The following is a 16,662-nucleotide window of genomic DNA, read 5'->3' on the forward strand; positions in this document are numbered from 1 at the left end:
CGGCCGGCGGACTCCTCACTGCGGCCGCCTGGGGACGGCGCTCACCTTGGCCATGGCTCAGCACCCCAGCTCTGCGAGCTAGTGCCGGGGAGCAGCTGAGCTGCCGCGCCTCGGACGGACTGAGCTGCCCTTGGCTCTCCGGCTTTAGCCTCCAGCCTCCTTCCTTCCATCTGTTGCTCTTTGCCGCTCCGCCTGCAGAAGCTCGGGGCACAAGGAACTTTCCTACCCGTGTGTGCATAAAGCCCGACTTTCCCTTCTCTCGCTGCACCATCCCTCCCTCCTTCGCCTCCTCCCCGCGGGCCGGGCGAGCTCGCAGCCCTTCTCCGCCGCTCTCCCTGCCAGCCGCCCGCCCAGGATGAGGGTGTCGCTGCTGAGCGCGTTGCTCCTGCTGTCCCTCAGCTACTGCCCAGGCGCCGCGGAGCTCTTGGCGGCCCGAGCCAAGTGCCCGACCCGCTGCGATGTCTCCAAGTGCCCCAGCCCCAGTTGCCCCAGCGGCTACGTCCCCGACCGCTGCAACTGCTGCCTCATCTGCGCCGCGGGCGAGGGGGACTCCTGCGGCCGCAAGGAGGACCCGCCCTGCGGGGACAGCCTGGACTGCCGCTACCCCATGGGCAAGCGCTTCGCCAAGGGCGTCTGTCAGTGCAAGCTCAGCGCCCAGGTGTGCGGCAGCGACGGCCGGACCTACGACAACATCTGCCAGCTGAAGGCGGTGAGCCGCAAGGCGCTGCAGCACGGCCTGCCCGCCGTCGCCCAGGTCCAGAAGGGAGCCTGTGAATCGGGTAGGAGCATGGTGGGGGCTGCCCGTGGGGCGGAGGGTGGACGGTGAAGGGGCGTGATGGTTTCCAGGCTAAGAAAAGTTGTGATTGTCAGTCGCTTGAGAAGTCTGGGTGGCTCCAGGGACTGTAAAGAGGGCTACACCAGTGCAGTACCTCTCCCTGCTGCCAGCAGTTGCTGTGGCATGGGGAAGAGGTGCTCAGGTCCTTTCTGAACAGCAAAAATTCTCCTACTTGATCCTCAGTGTGAGCTAGTTGCCTCAGGCTGAGGTTTGGGGAGGATTCCACTTGATAGCATGGCCATGGATGCCTCGGTGTTGTGCGTGTTGCTGCTGCAGTGTTCCCTTGCAGGAGTTGAGCGCACTTGACAGTGTGGAAGTGAGCTCTGTGGCAGGTGTGATGCTGCCAGGGCAGCGGGCACCTCCTCAGCCCATATTTGCACCCACTGCTGAGGTGTTGTGGTGGCATCACCCATGCAGATTGAGCTACAGATCTGTTGCACCACGGGCTGCACAAGCAGAGCAGGGACCTGGGGATGCTTGTGCTCTGGGGCCTTCCCTGGTGGTCTCTGGGAGGTTAATTGGATTCACCTGACAGGCATCGCTAGGCAGAAAATGCCTCTTAAAGCCATATAGTGCAAAGAGGGCAGAAAAAGCATCATGTAGTATGTAAAAGACCTAAAACATAGTCTTTTGCCTGCTTTGTTTTCTTTTCACAAGAAGTTTTGATTAGTCCTGTTGAGCCTAAAGTGGGGAAAAAATGCCTGTGAACCTCCTTTACAATTTAAAATATTGACGCTCAGGATATAAAATGGTCTGTTTGGAGTAGCATCCTAAGGCCTTTGCTTGACCTCGGATATTGTGATAAGCTATGGTAGCTTCAGGCTTGTTGGTTTATTAATCATGTTGGTAATTTTTTCATAGTATTAAAATGGGTCACTTTATGGAAGTATTAATGCTACTAGTATCTTTTCACATACTTACTGTTATGTTATTTCAAGGGTTTGCTTCTGCTACCTTTCTCATTGTGTTCCTGGAAAGAAGTGTCTTATGCATAATGGAGTCTTGTTTCCATTATGTCCAGTGGACCACTAACCATCCTGTGTATTCATAGATAGCTAACTTGCCAGAATTATTGGGAAGAGTCAGAAGGAAAAGTGCTACTGTTGTAGCCTTTCTGTGAATAGGGGATCCTTCATATATCCCGCTCTTGAGAGAAGGTGAACTGGTGGAGAGAGGGAGGTCAAATGATATTCCTGGAGTTTCTTTAGGAGCATCTTGTCAGAGCCAAGAGTTGCTCCAGGTGCCAGCCGGGACCTGCAATGATCAATTGCTCCAGTATTTTGCAGTTACAAATTCTGTTTGCCTGTTCCTTTTCACATGAGCATCCATTAGCTTTAGTACTCCTAATAATTGGTTGGAACTGATCCACATGAAATAATCAGAATGTTTAACCAAAATGAGTGAGCTAGACTGCATCTGAGGGCTTACTGAGTGCTTAGGGTTTGGTATATATTACATTTTCTTTAAGGAATCTTTCTGAATCTACTGTTAATAGGCTTAGGAATTTGGAGCCATGAGGTAGATGTAACATTTTTTTTTTCCAAGCAACTATTTTAGTGTTCACTTTATTTTGGCTTTATTTTTTGTCCCAGAAAACCTCAGCTTAGATGAAGCATCTGGTTCTCTGTTAAGTTTTAATTTTTTTTATTCAACTCTCCAGCTGCACAAACTGAAGCTCAAAGAAACCAAGTGTCTTGCCCAGGGTCAGACTGAGTTGGTGGTTGAGCCAGGAATAGAACTCAATTATGGTATTTTTTTTAAACAATAACATGCAATGGCTGTAATGAGAGGTTTAGAAGAAAGTTAACAGTTTAAAATTACTGTTGAGTTTCTCTCTTTTCCCTGTTCTTGAAAGAAATCTGGCCTCAGATGACTCAGAGTTTGAAGAGCTAAGCTAGTTACGAACTAAATCCAGTTTTACTTAACCATATATGTATTAAAACAGTCAGATAACAGTAGCCTTATCTAGTGTGACTTGGGCCATTTTCAGAACATGCAATGACCCTGAGGGACAGCTTTTGAAATGTCTACTCCTGTCCATTTCCAGTTGCTTATGTTGGTGCTAAGTTGGATTCTGGCTGCAATAAATCAAGATAGGCTGAGAAAACTTAGCTGTGGTGTCCTAGTGGCAGAAGTCTGGTGAATGAGGATACATAAAAAAAGAGTACTGAAGGATAGTAAAGGACACAGAAAAGAAGGGAGGAAAGAGGTGCCCAGGATGACTGAGTAATAATCCCAAAATTGACAGAATTTAAAATATTTTTTTCCTTGCAGAAAGCCTGGATTAGCTTGAAGAACACCATGGCAAATTGCAAGTTTTAGTTACAGTGTACTAAAGGGAATGTGTACTGCATGGAGATGCACAACTCTGTCATTGATGTTCCTCAATATGCTTATGCCCTGCAAACCATTACTCATACAGCTAGCCTTGTTCAGCTGAGCAGACCCATGGACTTCTCTGAGATAGTTGTAGGAACAGTCTGCAGAACTCCTAGGCAAATTTCAACTACATGCTACAACTATTTTTTCTTTTCCTCTTCAACACTAGATACCTTAATATATGGGAATTTTCTGAAGCAGCTAGCTTTTTCCTGCCTTCTGTCACCTCCTGTGAGAAAGATACGCTATTACAGACTAGTGTGTAAGTAATGGCATAAACACATATGGAAGACAACCTCTGTATCAAAGACCTGTTCATACAGAGCCCTGTGTCTTACTGCAGCAAATTTAAGTTCTAACAATGCCACACATTGATCTATTAAAGTGTCAAGCTCACCACTGAAAAGATTTACAGAGTCACCTAAAATCTGTGGTGAATTTATGTCAGACTCTTTCTTGCACAAAGGGCTGTTTGTGATCTCTCAGTAACAACTTTCTTAGTACAGCTAATAATTCCCTACAATGTTTTTTTTTGCTAATGGCTTCTGTGAAGATAGTTCAGATGTCAAACGATTTGTATTTTCTCACTTAGGATGTGGAAATAAAAAAATATTTTTTATTTTTTTTCTAAAATAAGGGTGTTATTTTCTCAGTGCAACATGGGAAATGAAGAGATTGCTTGGAAACCTTTGGGGAAAGAAGTTCCAGAAAACAAGTACATTGGCTTTGATCCTTTGCAGGGTTCTGCCTGAGAATGTCTGTCCTCTGCATTGATTAACTGAAGTCACTCTCAGAAAGTGGTCATGATGTGAAGCCTCACCCATGTCAGTCAAATCTTTGCAAGATAGGAAAGGTTCAGTTCCCTAAAACAAGTGTCTGGGATATGGTTAATGCGTGAGCAGAGCCATTGCACGCAGTTCCATGTGGGGTGTTTGGAGTGTGCCTGTACATAACTTGACCACACACAGGAGCAACTGAGCATTTCTGAGAAATTGGCCTGGTAAGAGATAATGAAGTCTCCTACTGGTATGGTTGTCATCAATGCTTTACAGCTGCCACCAGCTGTATTTAGGGAAACACACTGCAAGGTATTGGCTGGAAATGCAAACTCTAGTCTAGTCCTTTACCGATTGTTTTTCTTATGTCTGAATTTGTTTTTAGTTCCTGCAGGTGAGGATGAATACACAGTGTTTAGTAAACATTCAGAATGTAGTACTTCACTTCTTTGGATAGGATAGCTAGGAGTAAAGAGGTGTTCTCATTGTGTCTCCTTATGAGAGTCAGTTGGGAAGGAGGAATAAGTAGCATCTGAAGTCAGCAAGGCTGTGAGGTGTCTGTGCTGGAAGGCTTGTGCCAGTTTGTCTCTGTCTGGCTGCTGTGATTGCTGTGCTGCACAAGAAAGCCCCTTTGGTGTTGGCTGACCAAATTGTTTTCATCTGTGCACGGTAGACATCCATTGTATAAACAAGTTGCTTGAATACAATGTGGCATTAAACTCACCAAGGCTTTATGGTCAGTGCACAGCTATGCAACTTGATCTTAATGCTGAATTCATCAGAAAAGCTGCCCATGAACCTATGTTTCCAGCACATGTTTCTGTTTTTTAAGCAGAGACATTATAATCTTTTATTTGTCTTTAATTTATTTCCATGAGAGCACAGCAGGGACAGTGTTTATCCCTGGTGATCAGATCTGCCAGGTTGCAATCTTCCCTTAGACATAATAATGTTGCTGAACACACAGATCTTTACTGAAGCTGGTTTTAAAAGGAAGATGGGGGAACAGCCTTAAAAGAATGAGTTACGCAGCCTCACACATTCTTAATGAATATAAAATTATGGATCTTAATACAATGTATTGTCTTTTAAGAAAGCATTGAATCTGAGTTGATTTAATAGTACAGGGAGTAAGCTGGCAGATATTCAGAAAATGTCAGTCTTCTGCAAATATAAATGGGTTTAGCTTTATTATCTTCAGCAGGATTAGGACAATTTCTGCTGATTTTTAATTTTTTTTTCAGTTATCTTCATACTGGGTTAACTCTACAACTGTGTTTGAGTTGTTCTTTATTTGCAGCAGTGTTAATGAGATTGGAGTTGGTCGTTTGTCTCTGCAAAAATAAATACAACACTATTAAATGAACTCATAGCTTGTAGATAATACTCCTATGCAGGAAAAGTCTTAAGCTGATAAAAAGCATACTCCTACCTGTAAGGCACATAGCCGTAGCCATAGAAATCCAGTGTAGTAGGAGTGTATAGAACTGGAAATGTAAGATCAGATTTTACAAAACAGGCTGAACATCTTTAACTCCAGTTTATGCACTTAAATCCAAATCTGGATTTTGAGTGTTCTGTGAGAGGAGCTGGAGAGCTGCTGAGTATCTAATCAGTTAATTTAAATGATAGGATGGGAATTCAGATCTGCTGAAAATCTGCTTGATTTGATTAGAAAATCCATTTCATTTGATTAAGAAATGTGTAGACAGCTAAAGACTCATACAGTATAAATTTGTTTTTTATTTCAAGTACAACCTGGTTGTAGCACCTTTGAGATTTTGGTTATACAACAGATAGTTAATTTGATTAAATTATGGCTGTTTTCCAAGGTGAATTAGCTTTGGTTAGTGTGAGATGATGTTGAACATGCAGTAATAATGTGGAAAATAATGGATGTTATTGAGAGACCTGTGAAAAACTATGTGGCAAATCTCAGTAGGTCAATAGGTCAAAATACACAAAGCTGCTGCAGACTTGGAGCTTTTACATTCACAGTCCAGCAGAGGTCTGAGAGCTGCATGAAACTCTGCAAGATGGGAAGAGCATCTGCGGAGTGAAACACGAAGGAAAAATACACATTTAATTTTATGTTTTAGTAAGAACAGTAGCAGCAACTGTCTACCAACTAATGCAAACTGAAGGATAGATTTAAGGTCTGACATAAAGCCCTGATTCTACAGCTATGGTTATAACACTTGTTTTCAGGGTGACCATACGCAACTTACACAATGTTGGATGTTGCTTCCTTCTTCAGTTTCTCAGGCTGCAGTTGCTCCCTTTTAAACTATATTGAGGCCTTCTGATGAAAACCAACAGTTTAATAATTTTGTACTACAATGTTATTAATAATAACAACTAACATATCAGTTCCCTTAAACAGGGCTGTATGTGTGTGAGTGAATGTTAGTGTGCAATTACATCTTCCTAGTCCACAGTTTGAGTTCCTGGGATATTATATAATATGTTTAAAGGTTCTTATCACTCCCTGCTTACAGAAAGTGATTCAAAAGAAATCTGTTTCTATGAAGGCATCTCAACTTTTAAGTCAGTTTTCACCAGTATTTAGTCCCCATCAGACACTAGTAAGAACAGCTCATGTCTGATCAGGCCTTTAAAACTTCAGCTACACCCTTACAAAGTTGGCATGCCTGTTATTCTTGATCCTCTTTTGTTTTAATTTTCCCTTTAATGTATAGTGCAGCTTTAGATTCACCTTCAGGTTTGAGTAGTCTTGTTTCTGACTCCAACAGAGAGGTTCTGGACTTCTGCTCAGACTGAGAAAAGCTTTCACTATGCTTTGGAAAGAAGACAAGCTTTGCTTCAGTTTTACAGTCTCCTCTCTGTATTGCTGCATTTTATTTTCTTCAATTCTTCCCATGTTTACATTCATCCACTGCCTCTTTCCGAATTTTCTCTCTGCCTACCCCAAACCTCACCAGGAAAGCCACTGCCACCCATGATGTTTCCCTGGTGGATACTCAGGAGTGGTGCAAAACTGAGTTCTTTGGCAGGCACCCTCCTCTGTGTTTGGCCATGTACAATGCTGTGATGATTTGGCACGGGCAGAACAGTTCAGTGCTCAGCAGATGCAAAGGGATTTAGCTGCCTGGACTCACGTAGAGCTGTGCTGATTTACATTAACTGAAAGCTTGCATTCACCATGCTTTCCCCCCCCATTTCTATGCTAGTGCATCAACTAAGGGTCTAGCCAACTGTCTTTCATAGATATATAGTCATTTCTATTAAGATAAATGTGATGATAAAGTTATATCCCATGAGTGAACACTGCTGTGTATGCAAGCATTCACAGTCATGTTAGTAGACTTCAAAAGATATACTGCATAATCAGGCAAGCTGCTTCTGAACTGAAGGTAAGATAAATCTTCAGTGGCCCAGTTAGCAAAATAAATAACAGTATATTGTGCTTACATTTGACTGTCCTCAGTGATTCCTGTTTGTAGGGTCTCTTTTAAACTAAGTACTGCAACAAGCATATTCAGTTGGTTAGAGGGATTTTTAACAGTGCTTGGGAATGTACGTAAAAATAGTAGACTGGATCTAGTCCTGCCAAATTGTTCCTTCTGTTTATACCATATTATATAAATTTAGCTTACTAAATGTAAGCATGGTTTCCTTTTTCACAAGTAAATCCCACGTCCAGTAACAGGAAAAAGATGGACTCATGGACTTCTCATGGACTTCTATGGAGAAATGCCTGATTGTCTTGATCTGGTTTCTTTAATTCTTTCTTCCTTGGTAGCAGTGTTGGGTTTATTCCCTGAGTCCCTGTCTTTGATTCAGGTCTTCTGGATACTGTGGTAATGTAAGGCCTCTCACTTTCTGATGTGGTAGGTCCTTTAACACTTTATTGTGAAAACTTTCTGAGAGACAGTAGGAACTGTAACAACTAGTTTTGTCACCCACTATCTTATTAATTCATTCAAAGAACAGACTAGATCAGTGAGATATCTTTTTTGTAAATGGATTAGACTCCCTTGTGTTGCAATCTTAATATTCCTCCCAAATAATTTACTAGCTATAGGGTTTAATGGTCAGTAAAACACCTGTAGATATGGGTTGGTGAAACTGATCTTTCAATTAAGAACTACACAGAATACCAAAACTCTCTTAAGCTTCTCTCTAATTTCTTTGTGTTTATTCTTTCCTTTTTGTGTGATGCCTTCTGCCTACTTTCCTTTTGAAGGCAGCTGATGAAATAAAAGTATATCCTTTCAAAAGACAGAACCTATATCTGGACTCATTACTATGTTATGTGATCTAGAAATAGATAAATCAAGAACCCTTAAGACCAGGTGTTGACTTGGTACATGAGAACTACTGTGGAGTAAGTTCAGCCTTCAGCAAGAGTTGAACATGGAGCAAATCATGATGGTGCAAAGCATCACTTCTGAAGAGTTGATATTTAGTAATTAGAGCATCTGCCTCCAGACTAAATGGCAGAAAAAGAATTATATCTTCTGGGATAAACACAGTGCTGTGGCACCAGATTTGAAATAAAAAATGTTATTGCTGTATCTGATTACAACTCATTTACTTCCTTCTCTAGATCCCATAGTTAATTTTAAAGCATCAGGCTGTGAACACAAAAGGTTGCTGTTTGAGTGTAGTGATATTTCCCCCAGCATATGTTTAATATGTGGTGAAATGTCCCCACGTATAAGGGACAGCAGATAAGCATGACATTCTAGCACAAGCAGTATTATTACTTTGTGATGTTGTGACATTAGAAGCCAGGATGCTGTGGGCTTTTTTCCCCTCTCTATGATCTTTGTTCCACAGAATTATATTCAGTATTTACAAATGCTGTGTTTCGTTTAACGTAGTTTTTGCAAAATGATTTGGGTGCAAAGATTATAATTTACAGCAGGTTTCTAATGTGTCTACTTCAAAAATATCCTAATTTAGGTTCTAAATGTGTTTCCCAAGTGCTGCATTAATCAGCACTTGTTAGACCACATCTAGCACACTGCATCCAGTTTTGAACCCCTCGACACAAGAAAGGCATTGACAAACTGGAGTGAGTTTGAGAGAAGGTCATGAGGATGCTTGAGTGGGATGGACATACCTGCTGTGAGAAGGAGCTGAGGGAAACGGGCATGTTCAGCCTGAAGGAGAAAGAGCTTCAGGAGGACCTAACAGCAACCTTCCTGTACTCTTGAGCAAGTTACCAGGAAGATGGAGCCAAGCTCTTCACTGTGATGCGAACTGGGAGGATGAGAGACAATGGGCATGAGTTGAAACATGAGTCTCAACAAGAGAAGCTCAGACTAGATAAAAGAATAACTTTTAGCTCATGGAGGACAGTGAAGCAGTGGGACAAGTTGCCCAGAGAGTTTCTGGAGTCTCCATCCTTGGAGGTTTGTCAGTCCCAACCAGACAGAGTTAACTCAACTTTGGGCATGAGGTTGAACTAAAAGCCTCCTGAGTTCACTTCCAGCCTGACATCCCATGACTCTGTGCATTTTGGATAATAATTAGTAGTTGTCCTGAGAAAAATATTCCAGACAAGGCTTGTAGATTTCTAGGAAAGTCAAAGGACTTGTAGCCAAATGATGAGGTTTAATTTTCTTGGGATCAAGCAAAATGCTGGATAAGTTTTGAACAATCTCAAATACTTGGATTTCTTTTGTAATACCTGCTTGGAAACTATCCCAGTAGGTGAAACAGACTGGTTCAAAGCATATTTATCTCACCTACTTGGTAAAAAAGGGTGTCATCTTATTAACATATCCAATTCTTTCTGCTAGTATAGGTCACCTACAGTCCAGCAGCCCAAGATACAAATTCAACTTCATAGCAGATGTGGTGGAAAAGATTGCACCTGCAGTTGTGCACATTGAACTTTTCCTCAGGTAACAATTTCAATTCTTTGTGTTTTAATCGCATTGTTTAACAAAGGTCTACAAATTTTTTTGGTGTAGTGACTTTCATTTTGAATTTCTGAAGTTTACAAAATACTCTAAAATATTACAGCAGCAGGCTCATTTATCCAGAGAACACTCCACTTGTGAGTTTTGTTCCTGTTTAGTAGATCTAATTTATTTGGCTTACAGTCTTTACAGTAGTTTACAATACTTATTGTCTGCCATAAAATAAGTCTATCTCATCTTTGGAGGTCTCTTCAGCCTTCACTAAAATGTGTTGCTTGCTGGATTATGTTTATATGGTTGAAAGAAAACAAGTCCAGAAAGTAAGCTGGAAAAACATAGCTTCTTGTTGTTTATTCCACTTCCAATGAGAGGTGATTTTATTTGGCAGGGGGTCATCAAGAGGTAGCATGTTGACCAGATGTAACCTATCTAAACACAGAAATTATTTCTAATTAGAAAAAAATCTTCTAAATTTGCTGACCAAAACATACCAATATTCAGTGCACTGAAGCTGCAGCCGAGTCAGCAAGTTTAGCACTGAGTTCTCAAAACAACCTGGGAGGCAGGTTTAACATTGAGTGCTCAAACCAACCTGCTGTCAGAACAAATTACTGCAAATATTATATGTGCACAGCTACTTGAGTACCTTTCTGCTTGGAGTACTCTAATTTTGCATAGACTTAAGAATTTCCTAGAGAATTTTTATAGGCTTTTTAATAGGCAAAATTGAGATAATCAGGTTTTCTGAAACATAGTTTTAAGCACATAGTGATTGGTGTTTTGAGAGAATGTTAGAGTTGAAGATGTTTATGATCTTTGCATATGTAGTTAATATTGTTTGTTCTTTCCTTGTAAGTAAATGTTTGTCCAGCAGCCTGCTGGGCATTAATTGTGATACTGCCTTCTGCCTGGGATTTGCTCCAATTCTTTGCTGCTGAATAGCCCAGAACTTTCAAACAACTTCCTAATAAGGACCACATCTGGGAAGAAAAAGAGTTTGTGGACCTTTTCTCATCTTCTACTGCTCAGGCACTTTCTGTTACCCTAACAAATCTAAGGTCGTTACAGAAATTGTTCATACAGAAAAGTTGTAATACTTTAAACAGTTTACAAAGTCTTAATTGTCTATATTGCAGCAAATATTGTTTCCCACCAAGTTTTACACTTTATTAGTGTTTTTATTTTCTTTCGCATTCCCAGTCCTTTCAATTTCCAGACATGCCTTTTCCTGCCAGTCTACACTTGGGCTTCATGATTCCATGAGATGTCACCTCTTCCTTTACCTCCCTGTCCAACTGCAAGGTTCCTTCTTCTTCCCTTTTTCCCACTAGAGGATCAGTCCATTTGTCAGCCCTACTATTCCCTGTCATCATTTTCTTCTTGTATAGAAGCAGCAACCAGTGGAATCAGATGGGCTTCTCCTCCTTCCTTTTTTGCCACCTAGCCTCTTTAAAAGGAAGCCTGTAAAGACAGAATTGGAAACCAAAGGAAATGGACTCTGCAGATTGTCTGAAAACCTCAGTTCCTATCTCCCTGACTGACTAAAAGCAGTCACAGTTTTCAGGAAAGGATCTTTTCTTTGTCAATTTTCTTAATTTAATTTTTGTAAGAGTTGTAACATTGGTCATGAAATGCTTTGTTATTTCTCAGGGTGAAAGGAGGTAAATTATTTCTGATTTAATCTTCTTTAAGTTATGGTGCCCTTATGAGTTATAATTACTTGCTTTTTGTACAGGCACCCTCTCTTTGGTCGAAATGTCCCACTTTCCAGTGGATCTGGGTTTATTATGTCTGATTCTGGTTTAATTGTGACCAATGCCCATGTGGTGTCAAGCACAAACGCTGTATCAGGGAGACAACAATTGAAAGTGCAGTTACAGAATGGAGATACTTATGAAGCAACCATCAAAGACATTGACAAGAAATCTGACATTGCAACAATAAAGATTCACCCTAAGGTGAGTGGCATAAACAGATGAATGAATTAATTTGGGAACCTTATTTCAGTTTCATTTAGTACAGGGTGATCAGCTGGAATATATGTTTAGGGATTCCTTGGAAATATATCTGGGGAAAACAATGTGATGAATAAACTGCTTCTGTAGGACTGGAAATTTTTAATATGTTATAATTTAATTACATTGTCTTCTGTGCTAGGAACTGCTAATAAAAGAAGAAAAAAAAAATGCAGCTCATTCAGTATGTCAGCAGATTCTGCTGTCTTTACCTGAAGACCCAGGTGTTTTGGCTAACCCTTCTAGCCTTGTGCCAGTACATGGATTGCAAGGCGGTGCACAGTGTGGGGAGAGTGGCAGACTGGCCAATAGCTGGTTTGTATACTGTTTCTAGGAGGAGGGAACAATCTGCTGGAAATGGGGAAAGCTTGTTCAGAATCTTGCTGGCTTTTAAATTTTATTTTTTATTTTTCTGGAGAAATTTCAAGGTACTCCTGCTAGCACTTTGTTTCTGAAAATAATTTAAAGCAGAAACCCCCGCCAGAGTTACCTTGTGTAAGTTTTGGGTATATAATAGGGAGTTGCTGTTTCATTCATGTAATGGAATGTGTGTGTTCCTAACTTCTTGATAGTTTCTGATCTTTCCAATCAGGTTATTTTCAGGTGCGAACTAATGCTTCTTTCTTTCTGTTTATTCAAGAAAAAACTACCAGTATTGTTACTGGGACACTCTGCTGATTTGAGGCCAGGAGAATTTGTGGTGGCAATTGGAAGTCCATTTGCCTTACAGAACACGGTGACAACAGGTATTGTAAGCACTGCTCAGCGAGATGGTAAAGAACTTGGCCTACGGGACTCGGATATGGATTATGTTCAGACAGATGCTATCATCAATGTAAGTACTAGGTGTCTGTGAGTTACATTCAGGCATTAGTGCTGTGAGAAGTATGTTAAATAAAACTGCCCTCTCTGAGGTTGTCTATGAAAATGTTACATATAACAGACCTTTCTCATTCTGTAGATCTCATGCAGTAACACATGGTTGTATAGACCAGCAGTAGATCAACACATTTCTCTCTCTGCTTGTTCAGCTGAGCTGGCCAAGAAGAGCTATAGAATAGAGCCAAAATTTCTTTCAGCTCCATCCATTAGAACCAGATGGAGTAGTCAAGTTGACAGCATCTGCTTGAATTTAATGACAGGACACCTGGGTAAGAACTTAAGGAGAGGGATGGTGGGTTTGCTTTTGTTGTTCTTGTTTTCTGTTTGCACATCACATACTCCAAGTGAGAATCTAAGTGTAAAATACCATAAAGTTTGTGATATTGTTGGAATTAAGGCTCCCTAGCACTGGATGTTGTATAAAAATACATTAAAATAATATCCCTTCAGAGCAGCTTGGACAGATCCAAGGAGCTCAAGTAGAGTCCTTGGGTGTATATATAACTTGTACTGAGTCTAAAAAGAGCACTGCATGCATATCTGAGGTAGAAAATGGCCTGAAATTGTATGGCTTAAATATTTTATGCATTGAAAGGAAAATATTTTCAGCATTTGTTTGCTGGACCTCGGTACCAAATTTGACATAAGTCATAATACTTAGTGTTTTACACATCCAAAGCACTTCACAAATGTTTATCATCACAGACTTGTTGAGAGAAATTGTGTGGAAAAAGAGGGTAATTACTTTTTGTGCTAAGATATGACATGGAACTGAGCATTTTCAGGAAGCTCCTATGTGATCCAGGAGCTGAAGCTCTGAAGATATTTAATTAGAATTAGTTTCTATAGTTGTAAAAGGAGAATAAGAAAACTTATGCAAAATGTGTTACTTGGAAGCACACATTGAATTGGTGGCAGAGACAGAATTAGAACATGGGATTCTTGAATTCACGCCTATACATGTTCCTCAAGATCAAACTGTTCCTTGTTTATACTTAGGCATTCAGTGCCCTGAAAAGCTAATGAGAAAGTTTAGACAAGGACAGCAGAGTGTGTCAGATAGTGCTAGATCAAATGGAATAGTGATGGCAGGGGAGGTAAGGAAAATGACAATATATTTGAGTTACTTTGCCATTTGAGACCAGAAAATATGAAGATAGTCCCTGGCATAGGGATGCTTTGTGCTTAGCTAATGCACTAGTTTTCTCCTGAGAACGGGAGGAGTTTCAGAGCTGGTCTATTCAGAGCATTCCTGTGGCTCAGCCAAGACTTTCCTGCAGGAATGTGTATGCAGCTGCCTTGTGAGAAATACTGGGACAACAGGACCATGGGGCAGGAGAAAACAGGGACATATGTTCCTAAGTGGAGCTACTCTGCATATGCCCAAGTTCTTCCATTATCACATCCTTCAAGCAGGGGACAAGTGAATAAAAGATGATATGCTGAGGAAGGCTGGGACATCATTATCTCAGTTCCTTTGTGCCAGTCAGACACAAAAATGAAGAGTGTAGCCTCTGGTCACTGAAAAGATACAATGTAAGAAACCAATCTCTTTGTTTAAACTCAAACTTTGAAGCTGTTTTAAAAACTTTAACGTCTTTTATTCTTCTGGTAATCTATAAGGTTTGCTCTGTGCTATCTAAGTGTAAACAGTTTATATGGCTCATGTTACTGTCATGCATCACTTGGCTTTTGTTTATTTTGAGTGGTAAGTTGCTGCTCTTGGCTGTTCAGTAGACTTACTTGAAAACTCTGGCCTCATTCGAAAACAAACTTGTTGAGCCGACACGAAGATGGACCAGGAACTTCTCCAACTCTCATTTCCTGTAGTCCTGTTGGATGTTTCCTTTGAAGGCCATTAGGTATTAGGCAATTTCAGATTGCCCGAAGCTGCTACATGCCCTCCCTAGAGAGGGTTGCATGTCTGTGGTTACTAAATCAATCCTTATATAGTACCTATGTCATAGCAATATGCTGCGATTAAACACAAAGTGCGGTGTTCTTCTCTGGTGTAGAATAAGAGAGACTGACAGTGTTACAAACCAAAGTGATAAATAAAACAAGAAGTGTACATGCACCTCACTGAAATAGAACATTAAATAGCATGTGGTTATTTCAAAACCTTGTTCTGATAGTCTGTAGAAGAGCTGAAATACTTGTTTTAACTATTTAATGATTCTTCTTAAACTCGGGGTCTAACTATTTGGAGTGGTAAGTTGCTGCTCCCAAATTAAGGCCTCTTTCTGTAAAGAAAAAAAAATAAGTCTAGTTGTAAGAGTTGTGCATGGGTAGGGTAAAACCTACATGTAATCTTCTGTGATCAAAATCGTGTCCTTCAGCGCTGCCTAAGAAGTAACGTTCTCTCTTTCATTTACTTACAAGAAAAATACCATTTGAAATGAAAATTGCATTTCCTACAGTGAAGTACTAATTTATTGTTCCCTTATGTTGTTTTTACAGTATGGCAACTCTGGAGGACCTTTAGTTAATCTGGTAAGTCCAGGTGACTTGGTTTTTGTTTTGTTTCAAGAGCTATTTTTACTTAAGTGGGAGAATGTTTACAGATATATAAAGGGTGAGTGTCACGAGGATGGAGCCAGGCTCTTCTCTGTGACAACCAATGATAGGACGAGGGGTAATGGGTACAAACTGGAACACAAAAGGTTCCACTTAAATTTGAGAAGAAACTTCTTCTCAGTGAGGGTGACAAAACACTGGAACAGGCTGCCCAGGGAGGTTGTGGAGTCTCCTCCTCTGGAGACATTCAAAACCTGCCTGGACACCTTCCTGTGTAACCTCATCTGGGTGTTCCTGCTCTGGCAGGGGGATTGGACTGGATGATCTTTTGAGGTCCCTTCCAATCCCTAACACTCTGTGATTCTGTGAATATATATATTTATTTATTTTTTTAAGATTCATGGGTCATACCAGCTTCCAGTCATTCAAGCTAATGGTAGGCACATACCCTGAAGCTAACACAAACTGTAAAAATTGGGTCTTAGTTCATACACCATTGGAAAACATTCCCCCACAGAGCAGAGGAAATTTTACATGACAGTAGAGGAAAATGGGTTCTGGTAGGAGCAGTTACACTCATTCACACTGTGAAACCTGGGCTGCACGGCAAAGATGGGACCTGGTTAATCCACACAAGTGATTTTAAAACAGATTGCTTTAAACCAGCACTGATTTTGCAGGTGGGTGAATTGTGGCTGTAGTGGTAGTAGTGACTCCACTGCCTTCTCAGTGGAGGGGATCTCTTGCTGAGTGGTGGGATGGACCTTGGATGAACAAACTGTACCGTAATCTCTCTGGCCATCAGTTAAGTGTGAAAGGGACTGTGAATCAGAGCCCAAATCCTCCCTTACAAGTGATGTTTATTTCTTGAGTGATTACAACACTCTAAAATTTCTTAGCCCAGCTTTTAACATGAAATACTAGGCAGTGAGCTGAACCCTGCGACTTGGGAGCCAATTAATTGGGTGCTGTCTCTCAACAGGATGGTGAAGTAATTGGGATTAACACCTTGAAGGTCACAGCTGGAATTTCATTTGCTATTCCTTCAGACCGCATCACTCAGTTTCTCACAGAGTCGCATGACAAACAAAGTAAAGGTAAGATCTCCAAGAAACGATATCTTCCAATTATTATCCTGATCTGTCAGTGAAGTGCCAAAAGACATGAATCTGGGATCCTGTTACTGAAAGGAGCAGTACAGTATACAGTATTTTACAGTACAGAACCCTATAGACTTGAAAATAGAAAACAACTTCACAGAAGTGAGAGAGACATTTTATTACTCAACCCCCCCCAGGAGTAGACAGTATCTGTATAAAACCAGGCAAAAGGGCCTCTGAGGATAGTGAGGACACAGATGAGTC

At 40.9% G+C, this 16,662-nt stretch overlaps 1 protein-coding gene across 1 annotated transcript in view; it reads left to right on the top strand.

Moving 5' to 3' along the window:
* The window catches only part of HTRA3 (HtrA serine peptidase 3), a 26,386-nt gene continuing 9,724 nt past the window's right edge, over positions 1–16,662 (top strand). Inside the window, exons 1-6 of the mRNA XM_082051695.1 lie at positions 1–779; positions 9,767–9,866; positions 11,620–11,842; positions 12,540–12,734; positions 15,242–15,274; positions 16,281–16,395. Of these exons, the coding sequence (XP_081907821.1) occupies positions 356–779; positions 9,767–9,866; positions 11,620–11,842; positions 12,540–12,734; positions 15,242–15,274; positions 16,281–16,395 (1,090 nt within the window). The 5' untranslated portion in view covers positions 1–355. The remainder of the gene's footprint in view (positions 780–9,766; positions 9,867–11,619; positions 11,843–12,539; positions 12,735–15,241; positions 15,275–16,280; positions 16,396–16,662) is intronic.

This window comes from Streptopelia decaocto (assembly GCF_964273445.1).
Source record: "Streptopelia decaocto genome assembly, chromosome: 4".
Taxonomy (NCBI): domain Eukaryota; kingdom Metazoa; phylum Chordata; class Aves; order Columbiformes; family Columbidae; genus Streptopelia; species Streptopelia decaocto.